The sequence below is a fragment of the Phalaenopsis equestris genome, unplaced genomic scaffold, assembly GCF_001263595.1.
Source record: "Phalaenopsis equestris unplaced genomic scaffold, ASM126359v1 Scaffold000002, whole genome shotgun sequence".
In the NCBI taxonomy this organism is placed as follows: Eukaryota; Viridiplantae; Streptophyta; class Magnoliopsida; order Asparagales; family Orchidaceae; genus Phalaenopsis; species Phalaenopsis equestris.
This window is the reverse complement of record NW_018164444.1, coordinates 6,952,165-6,963,549: the sequence shown is the minus strand read 5'-3', so window position 1 is coordinate 6,963,549 and position 11,385 is coordinate 6,952,165. Positions and strand designations below refer to the sequence as shown.

The 11,385-nt window shown below is 34.3% G+C and overlaps 1 protein-coding gene across 1 annotated transcript in view; it reads left to right on the top strand.

Moving 5' to 3' along the window:
* The first annotated feature begins 5,676 nt into the window (after positions 1–5,676).
* Positions 5,677–11,385, top strand: part of LOC110028743 (eukaryotic translation initiation factor 3 subunit F) — an 11,962-nt gene continuing 6,253 nt past the window's right edge. Inside the window, exons 1-2 of the mRNA XM_020730724.1 lie at positions 5,677–6,018; positions 11,253–11,332. Of these exons, the coding sequence (XP_020586383.1) occupies positions 5,797–6,018; positions 11,253–11,332 (302 nt within the window). The 5' untranslated portion in view covers positions 5,677–5,796. The remainder of the gene's footprint in view (positions 6,019–11,252; positions 11,333–11,385) is intronic.

The following is an 11,385-nucleotide window of genomic DNA, read 5'->3' as shown; positions in this document are numbered from 1 at the left end:
ATCACAGCACTTTAAAATTCTTCATTTTATTTTCAAATAATATATTTATGCATCCGAGCATAATATATTTCTATTTTGCAACATGAATTAAAAGCTATATGAAATATGATGATGGTATTAATGCTCTAGAAAGTAAATAAATATTTTTTTACGAACTCAAGACGCACTCAAGGAATATAGCATAATTAAAGAGAGTATAGAGAGAGATGAACCATAAAACGGATATCCTTCATTAGATGATTCCTCTATTTATAGAGCATTTGGCACAATGATAATATTATATTTTTACCCCCCATTGGGAGGGGGCATGTATTAGAGTATTAGAGTGTTTCTTGTATTTTAATGAGATGATTTGTTGTCTAGTCGCCTGCTGGTCGATCAACTAGACTTAATTGGGTTGTTCGGCTAAACTTAATCGGCTTGGCTCGAATAAGCAGCTCGATCGGTTGAGCTTGGGCGAGATAGTTTGATGGACTTTCTTTGATCCCTGGTAAAGCGCCTTTGGGTCTTCGTTGGATGATTGGAAATACTTTGTGGAACTGATTCTTTCGTTGAGCAGGCACTGCCGTGGGATTGCCTATCATACCAAGTCGGCTTTCTGCAATGGATGGCTCAGACACTCTTTTGTTCTAAAACTTGCTTTTGGACCATCAAGTTGTCTTCCAGTCTGCCTTTTGGCTTGGTTGGTTTTGGCCTAATTAACTTGGCTTGCATGGCTTGACTAGTTCAGCCCACGAGTCTCATTGACGGTTGGCAATATATATTTCTTCGTCGCATCCTTTCTTTCTAGGTCGTTAGATCTTTGTATGATTAGCATTGACACCATTTTGTTGTACATATTTTAATTCGTCAATTCTCTCATTTTTTTGAAAGTGATGTTGAGGTAAGAATAAAATAATTTAATGTAAAAGTAAAGCTCATTCAATTTTAATTAATGTTTCAATGATTGGATTCCCTTGCTTTCAATGCCTTTTTAAAACTAAAGCATCGGGATACCTTCCCATGTCTACTTTGTGTTTTTCTTTATATGAGTTGGTCATTCTTTGTGTCTTCTATTCTATGATGGATAAAATGACAAAAGCACATGGCGACATTTCCACAAAGGACCCGCTCTATACCGCTTTCAAAAGATTGAAAGGACGGGAGCGTCCAAATGATAAAAAAAGAGAAAAATCTATGTGAGAAAAAATGGTCAATTATATGTTCTTGTTCGGGTCAGGCTAGAGGAGTTTGTTATGTTTTTGTCAATCGACAAATTTAAGTTTTTGGGATTAGAGATTAAGGTGAAGCATTGAAAGCAATGTTTACGTGCTTGGTCCCAACTGGGGACTCCCCTTCAAGGGTGAAGGCCAAAGTGTTGCTCGAGGCAAACAAAATCGGTGTGGACAAGTTGTCGATTTAGTAGTATTTAGAGTTAGCACTTACCGCCATCTTTCAAAGAATCAGGATGAATGAATTAATCCTGATAAAGAGACTAACTTTCATGGAGGAAATTGAGAGCTTTATTCCTCTTGCAGGTTCTCAGGACATCTCGTCAACTAGGTGCTGAGATGGTGGCTGGTCATCATGAGGGGGATACCTCAGCAAGTGTTTAGGCGATAAAGCTTGCTAGTTCTTTGGGAGCAACTCCATGATTCTTCTCGTTATCTAAGAGGGGTGAAGCCATCTACCCCATCTTTATTGACTCGAGTGGTTCTCCCATAGGGACACTGGATCACTGAGAGGTCATCTGACATAATTGGCGGTGGAGCATCCCACCGAGCCAAATCAGTCTTAAGGTCCCTCAGTCTAGGAGAGAGATCGTCGCCAGGGGAAAGCTCCGACTACTAACTCAAATGAGCTGGAAGAATAATTTTGCTGAATTTTTTCTTTGTTAACTTTGTTTCTAATAATATATGAATAATGTTGAGAAATTAGGGTGAAAAAATAGGAATCGACACAAATCCAGAAAAACACACAAAGATTTAATGAGGTTCCGCAAATATGCCTACATCCACGGAGTTGCAAAGAGTTTTACTACTTGAGGAATATACACCAGTCGATCATCTTGACTTACAAGAGGGGACTCTCACTTCCTTGCTCTCTTCTTCTCTCTCTACACAGAGATAAATCGAAGAAGATAAACTTAGAAGAGAAATAAACCCAATTTCTCTTCTGCTACAAGCCACCAAGAAGAAGCCAGGGGAGACCAATCTTCTTCTTCTTGCGCCGAAAATTTTCTTCCCTGCCCTAGAACCTCACTCTGATACCACTTTTATAGATTTTGATGACGTATCACCTTTCTCCCCAGTCTACTTCTTGAACTTTTGACAATCTCTCTTCATATGAACTGACACATTGCACTTGTAGCAATGAATTGTCTTTTTTGCCTTTGAACTTTGATATGAAATTTTGCCTTCCAGAACCTTCCTTATCTTTCTTACTTCCAAGATCAGAGTAGTCATCAGGTGTTCATTGGAAGAAGGAAATGAAACACAACAAAATCATTATTTGATCTTTACCCTCAATACTCACATCAAACCGTGATAGATCTGTGATTATTTGATTGAAGACATTCACGCGTTGTGCTAGATCAGAATCTTCTTGTATCTTCAGCCCATATAGTTTTTTGGTTCAAATACAATTTATTCGTCAAAGTTTTGGACATAACCTGAGTTTCCAATTTCTTTCATACATCCCTTAGAAATTTTAGATTCATCACGTGATACATAATCTCATATGTCAAGCACAAGCGTATAGTTATTGCCGCTCGTTGTTGCAAATCTTCCAAATCTTCATCCTTCATGACATGTGGTATCGTTGTTCGCAAATCCTTCAGGATCCATTGCTGCACCAACAAATCTTTGACTCATGTTTGCCACAACCCAAAGTTACTAGTTTCATCAAACTTCACCACCTCGAATTTTGCATAAAAAATTATCATTTGAAATTGATCATGCAATGAACTCTTCTACAAATTCCTCTGCCTTAGTAATCTTTCACGGAAGCCGAAATTCCTTCCCGAAATGCTGTTATTTCGAGAAGAAATCACAAACTTGAATCCCTCACGAAACCAAGATGCTGCTTCAAAGCCAGACTCCTTCACGGAACTCCTTCTCGGGACCTGTCTGCCTCGGTTGCGAACAGGAACCCGAGGTGTCGAGCAGTCGCCCCTGTGTTCGACGATTGTCTCGACTTACAAGAGGAATCTCTCACTTCCTTGCTCTCTCTTCTTCTCTCTCCACATCGAAATACACCGAAGAAGATAAACTTACAACAAAAAATAAACCCAATTTCTCTTCAGTCACAAGCCACCAAGAAGAAGCTAAGGGAGAACAATCTTCTTCTTCTTTCTTCTTCCTTTTGCCGCATGGAACTACTGCTTGCACTTCTCTTCCTTTGTCCCGAGGAAGCCTGAAGAAGAACACCAAAAAAGCTGTGCAAAATTTGAAGGAGAGTCATGCAATTTCTTCTTCTGGTTTGAACCACACGCACCACCAGGAACTGCTGCATGTTCGTGACTTATAACGAGTGAAGGGATGCTTCGCTTGACGAAACAGGGAAGGCGGAAACGGGCATAGGCGGGAACAGTTCGCGACAAAAGGGAGTGGGAATGATTTGGGATGTTTCGCGACAGAGGAGCAGGAGCGGGAAAGAGGTCGCGAATCAGGCTCCATCCTTAACAAATCTCCCATTTGGAGACAAGTACATAAACAACAACATCTCCTTCTTCAAACTGATATCTTCCACTAGCGACGTTGCCTTTTTCTTCAAACAGGAATCCTCCACCCCTGCAACTCAAAACCTTTTTCTTCACACCAGAAGACCAATTGAAGCTGTGCACAATTTCAATTTCTTAAGAGTAACACCCTTAGTCAACATATCAACAGGGTCTACACAGTCTTGCACCTCCAAGCTATTTGAGTTCTTATCATGTCATCTCCCTCTGAAATCAATATTCAGTGCTGATCTCGTACCTGAGATCTCGCCATAATCTTTTTTGCGCATCTCCTCAGCTAAAATCAAATCACGAATATCATCACATTTCAGTTTAGATTTACATATAGAATTGGTAACTGTTATCCTTATGACTTCCCAACTATTTGACAATGATGCCAACAATATCAGAGCACGTATCTCATCATCAAAATCAATTTCAACATACGACAATTGATTTGTTATAGTATTGAAATCATTAAAGTGCTGAACAACAGAAACATCTTCTGTCATCTTCAAATTGAATAAGTTCTCCATCTAATACACCTTGTTATTCGTCGATAACTTTTCATGCATACCTGCCATGAGATTTGCAGTCGTCCTCTTCTTGACGACGTTGTGTGCAACGGGCCTTGATATGGTCAATTGAATAACCCTTAGAACTTGTCATTCCAACAAATTCCATTCAGCCTTATCTATTCTTTCAAGTCTTTTCCCCAATAACGGAAAATAAAGTTTCTTCCCAATCCTCCAATAATCACATAAATCTGTGTGTTCCACTGTGTTGCTATCTTGTGATGTGAATTTCCTCGTTCTATTTTTCGTTTCATCGTAAATCTGTGTGTTCCACTGTGTTGCTATCTTGTAATGTGAATTTCCTCGTTCTATTTTTCGTTTCATCGCCGATTATTCTATTTTATTTATATATGTATACCACAACAAATAATCAATCATTTATATAATAAGTTTAATTAAAAAGAATTCATATTACAGTAAATTTATTGAAAAAATGATCATTCTTAAGAAATTTATGTTAATATATTATGATCTAAACTTTGAAGTGATATTTGGGATCAAATTAAACTAGAAGGATAAGGATATATAATACCTAAAACATTAGGATTTATATATTTAATATATAAACTTTTCTTATATCATTAAGCACATTGTTGGCTCTATTTAACTCCATCGACTATGATCAAGACAGAAAGCAACTAGAGTCAAGCAGGGCAAACTAGGAGTAAAGACAAGGTTGACTATGACCAAGATAAGGTCGAGTCGGAACATAGACAATGCCAACTAAGAATTTGGCAAAGCCAGTTAAGATCAGATCTAATGGCAACTAGGTTTATACGCTCATCTAAAATTGCTAGACAAAACCAAATAAAATTAGGCGACTAGAATAAAATATCTCAATGATGTATTTATGCGTCACGATCAAATCATTGAGAATTTCATAAAAATGAAAAATATGTGTTGGGGTTTATCATATTTGAGTGAGAATTTGATAAATGAATGGAAGAGAGTACAAGATTTTTAAATAGCAATATTTCAGTTGCTAAGTATGGAATTACCCCCTTAATATTTTATGTGGCTAAAATTAAAATATTGATTAGGATTTTTAGGCATTTATATACATAGCACACAATTCTTAGGTATATACATATCTCACAATTAAATAAAAAAAAAATATTTCATCTGTCAAACGACATACGAAATATGATATGGATTATATCACATCATGTATCAGCGACATGATGCACATCATGTATCGGCGACATGATGTGACCATCGTCTACACGTTCTACAATAGGACATGATATTTTTTCAGCATAAGAAAATAACAGATTTTTAAAAAATAGAATATCTTTTTTTTGTTCTATCAGTTTAAAATATCAAAAAAAATATGAAAAATTAGGTGTGAGATATACAAATAGAGAAGATTTTATTTAAATTTTTAATTTTATTTTGGATGATTTTAGCAGTGTCGAATTTTCTCGACCGAATGAAGCGCAGTTAGTCGACCATCTCGTGGTTCCAAACCCTAGACAATCTTCCTCTGCTATCGCCCTCACTTAATCCCCAAAATTTGATCCCGCCATGGCTTCCGGCAGCAAGACAGCGCTTCTGTTTCACCCATCCTCTTCAAATTTGAGCGCGAGGATCCACCCGGTGGTGCTCTTCAACATATGCGACTCTTACGTTCGGCGGCCAGACCAGGCCGAGAGGGTAATTGGAACACTACTTGGCTCCGTCTCCGCCGATGGGATCGTGGAGATTAAGAACTCTTACGCCGTCCCCCACAACGAATCTGCCGACCAGGTCTTCTTCCCCAACTTTCCGTTTTTTATTTTGTAGTTTTTTCTTTAGGGTTTTTGGTTTTGTTTGAACGCTCCTCTTTTTTTTTATTGTTTCAGTTGTGTTGTCTTGTGACTTGTTTTCTGAAGTTCGATTGTTTCCATTGTTTGGTTTAACATGCTCTTGATACAGAAACGGAGTTGTTTCATTCTTTGTGCCGTTTATGCTAAGCCTCTTCATGATATTCCTGGCGTTGTTAATATGACAACTCAAGCCAGATATTGCCCTGTTTTTCCTTGCATATTTATTCATTTACACAAGATCAAACCTGGATTGAACATAAACTTGAGCTGTAGAATCTTGCAAGTTTTCTTTATAGTTGATTGTCGTAGACTCTTAATAGAGGTTGACTAAATTTTTTTTTTTATGTTGTAATTGTTTATTTGAACTGTCTGGTCATTGAATATTAGTCTATTGAAAGAATTTACATGATTGAACTTTTTTTGGTTTTACATTTTTAGTGCCGGAAATAATTTAAATGTAGTAAGTTATAACCAATTCATGTTTCTTTTGCTGTACCTTTACTAATATCATTTCTAGAAGTGTTGAAAATGAGCATCATGCAAAAATGTGGATAAGTTTATAAACAATTTGGCATGAGTTAACATTAAGTAAAACAGTTTTTGAGAATCTTATCATGATACTTGTGCTAAGCATTAGTTTATTTTGACATAAGTGTTTTGAAGTGCTTGGAATTAAATTCAAGAGACGAGTTTCACTTTTTTTAAAAATTTTTTGAGTGAATTCCTATTTCAGAATAAATCTTTATAAATACGGGAAGGGAGTATCACTTTTGAGGGCTTCGATGACACCTTCATATTTTTTTTCTTTTTTGCTTAGTATAATATAATAATTTAAAATAAGTTGTCTGGTGTAATATGGATATCCCATGTTCTTGTTTTTTCAAAAGACCTCTATAAATATGGACATTACATTGCTTCTATCAACCAAGCTTTACATTAATAAGTGATCTATGCATTGGGAACACCCATTCATAATGATTAAAAGGTAAAAATCATTTAGGTCTCTGAGATTCATACCACTTTTCATTCATGCCAATATTTTAAACATTCTATGTTTTGATTCTCTTACAAATTGGTTTCTGAGGTTGAATGCCTGGCTTTATACAAGTCATTTTTTGCCAATAACGTTAAGTTTTCCTTTAATGTAGCTTAAATGATTCAAATTTTGTACCTATATTTAAATGGTGTAAATTTTTGTTGCCAAAATTCTATCATTCATATTTCTATATTGGCTCCTAATGTGAAATGTATGTCTTCATAGATCTACCCTCTTCTAACTTTTTATGCCTTTATAGGGTTAGGCCTCTTCTTTTAGGATCCATTAGAGCGCTTGGAAGCTGTGGTGCATAGCATTGCTGTCTTTTAGTAGTGGTTTATGCCATATGGGTCAAGTAGCTCTGTATCCGATCATCATTGATACTGGACTAGAGCATTCCATGAAATAACGCTTGAAAACTACAACCACCACTAGAATAACATGAAGAAAGAGTGATGCAAGGGAAAGTGTAGTGGTGACTGAAGATATAAGAGATTTTGATTCATCACAAGAAAGTGGAGAGAGTGTTACTAGCTTTAATGTCAGTTGGAACTGGAGCTTTTAAATACCAAAATCCATCTTTTTTTTTCCCTTATAGTATGAGTTTGATATTGCCATTTCACAACTGTTATGGTTTTTTATAGATGTTTTCTTTATGAAAGTAATCATTAGTTTTGACATAGTTTATTTATTCAATAAGAATCAATTGATATATTTTTTTTTTCCATTCACCCACTTCTCAGAGCTTGCTTTATCTGACTAAAATACAAGTAGGACCGCATAGGATCTTTTTTCATTATTTTTTCTTCGACCATATTGAAGTTCTATGAAAGCAGTGGGAAGAGTAGTGATGGATTACAAAATGATGTAGAAGAAGATAGAGTAGAACCTGTGGTGGCAACGATTTGTGGCAAAGAGAATGGAGTAGTTGATGAGATTTTAGGAGTTGGAGAGGATGGAGGAGTTAGTGAAAGGGAAGGAACAAGGGAAGGTGATGAAGGGAGGCAGAAAGGAAGTGCTGGTGGGGTAATGAATGAACTTTCATAATGAAATAAAGGAAATATGTTAGGGTTTTTTTTGTCTAGTCTCTCTTAGTTAACGATTTTATTAAGGGAAGAATCATTATGGAAGTCTTGTATATGAAGCACCAAATTGGAGGAATTTTTAAAGAAATGGGCTTACATGAAGCATGATATAAACTTTAGAGACTAGAATTATACTTATTGTAATAATTAAGATAAAATTTAATGCTATGATGGGCGGACAAACATTTGATCTCACCTTCAATTGTTTTTAAATGCTTAAATCAAAGCAAATTAGTTATAAATCAGTACACTCAAGAATTTAAGTAAGCACACCTGTGTTTGAACTTACATGGCCATATTAATTAATAATGTTCAAAACTTCTAAGTTTTATTTATTTGCACAGTAAATGACCATAAAAGAAGCGTAACTAAGCTAAGCACTATAATTTTTGTCAAATTGGATTACTTATGCTTTTTTGTCTTACTTCTAAAGAGGCCATATAAAAATTATACTCAATCTTCAAGCTATTTCTTAAAATTGGGGCAGAACTAGAATTCATAGATGGGGCGAATTGAAAAATCAACTAAAATATATTAAAATTAAAACTTTTTAAAAAATGAATGAACTATTGAAATGAAATGAAAAAAAATTGCTTTCTTCATGAAATTTAATCCATCATTCATTTAATATATATATTAAAATTCATTGCAATATTATTTTTACCATATATTATCAGTGAACTCGCAATAAAATTATCTTTTATTTTATTCTGTAATTGTCTTGACAATGTTCATAGTTGAAAATGTCAGTTTAGTTGTTATTGGTGAAAACATATATTATCAGTGAACTCGCAATAAAATTATATTTTATTTTATTCTGTAATTGTCTTGACAATGTTCGTAGTTGAAAATGTCAGTTTAGTTGTTATTGGTGAAATCAATAGTGTCATAATCAATCTAATTAAACTTATATTAAGAGGGTATATGACTGATTTTCTTAACGAACATTTGTTATAAATGGCAGAAATTGGTAAGAGTTTTTTTTAGTGTAATGATCTTCAATATTAAAAATTTAAATGCTCTAATTGAATTTGTAAGTATAATTTTTGTACTTTGTGTCTGTGAAAATAATTTTGAAAGTTGACAAATTTTGAATTATCAATACCTATCTCGAAGATCCAATGCATAAGTGAGAAAAAATAGTTCCACAATATTTTCTTTAAATCTGTTATTCATCTCTCGTAGATGCGCATCTAAAATAACTATAAAACATCAACTTTAAAATGATGTTCTATTATAATGCTATCTTCCACAATATTTTCTTTAAATCTTTTATTCATCTCTCGTAGATGTGCATCTAAAATAACTATAATACATCAACTTTAAAATGATGTTCTATTATAATGCTATCTTTTTGTATGACAATGTGTTCTTGACCTCTAGAGGAAGGAGTTTTCATCTATATATATACCATTTTTCACTAAATAATTTCATCTTTTGGAACCAAAAAAAATCATCATGATATGCTTAAATTTAAAAGAAGATATTTAGTTGGTATTAAATACATTGTATTCAAGATGTCTTGTGATTTTTTTCCAATGTTTGACAAAAATTATCTTTAACTTCCAGAATTTTTATCATAAGAAGCAAAATAAAATATAAAATCAAATGAGGTCATTATATCATAAGCTCCATTTGCTTCATTTCTTTGACTTGGTGAATTTTCTTCTTTAATAACTTATTCTGAAACAACATAGGTGTATGACTAAATACATTGTATTCAAGATGTCTTGTGATTTTTTTCCAATGTTTGACAAAAATTATCTTTAATTTCCAGAATTTTTATCATAAGAAGCAAAATAAAATAAAAAATCAAATGAGGTCATTGTATCATAAGCTCCATTTGCTTCATTTCTTTGACTTGGTGAATTTTCTTCTTTAATAACTTATTCTGAAACAACATAGGTGGTATCATACATAATCATCAAACTATGGAGAGAACTATACTTGACTACTCTTAGCTAATGTTATAAGATCACCACACACTCAAGTTGTCCAAATATAAGTAATTTTTGTTGTTTTAAAGATGATGGTAAAAGTGAGGGCATAGAACTTTGAAATGCACTATATTAATTATTAATCACAATTAAGTAAACAAAAAAGAGCAAGGAAATAAACTAAATTACAGAAATCCTGACAAACAACAAAAACAGTATTTAATTCCTATAGGCTCTTAAATCGCTCTGTTAAATCCTGCCAAACAACAACAATGACTTGTATAAATTCTACAAGTTCTTCAGTTCCGTTTTTCCTCTATTTTGCATTAAATATAGGATTTAGTAAATATCTTTGGAAGACAAATTTATGGTTTTAAACGTGAAGGCTGGTAGGAAGAAATGGGAGAAAGATGACGTTTGCCTTTCTCAATGATTTTGGATATGACCATACGAGCAGAGACAACAAAAGGAGAAAGATTGGTGTTTTCAAGGTCTTTGTATGCCATAGTCTTATCTTTTTTTCCGATCTAGGTGTTAGTTCTAATCACAATTGTATTGCGAGGGGTTGTCAATTATATTGAGCGAAACCGGTATTGGGAGATTTGGGACGGAGGTTGTAAGGTGAAGTAGGTAGGGGGGAGAGGAGAGGGGGCATGGTTCACACACACACACACACACATGTATGTATATGCATATATATCCATATGCACACACACACACATATAGTGAGAGAGAGAGAAGAGAGAGAGAGAGAGATACATGTATATATAGAGATATTTACATATGCATATATGGGACAGTTAGTTTCAATATATAGGACAGTCAGTTTCAATGTATTTATTTAAAATCTAGGGGGCGACTGCCTTCTCAACTCCTTTTGGTTCCACTAGTCTTTAAATGAAGAGACATGTAAATAAAATCTTCAGCATAAAAAAAAAACAAAAAGCCTTACTCGTCAAAGGTTTCTTTTGCATTTCTGTGATTACAGATAATGTCGGTAAACTCAACTAATTTTCTTCTTCTTAAGTAAGGCTATTATATATTTTAAAATTTAGCTTTGTTTGGATGTAGATTCATATTTGTTTGATATTAACTTCTTCTTGTTGGCTCTCTGCAGGTCGCTTTGGATATCGAATATCATCATACCATGTATGCATCACACCAAAAAGTTAACCCAAAAGAAGTCATTGTTGGGTGGTAATGATTATACCATGTTATATCTCGTTGATTATTGATTCCACTCTTTGTTC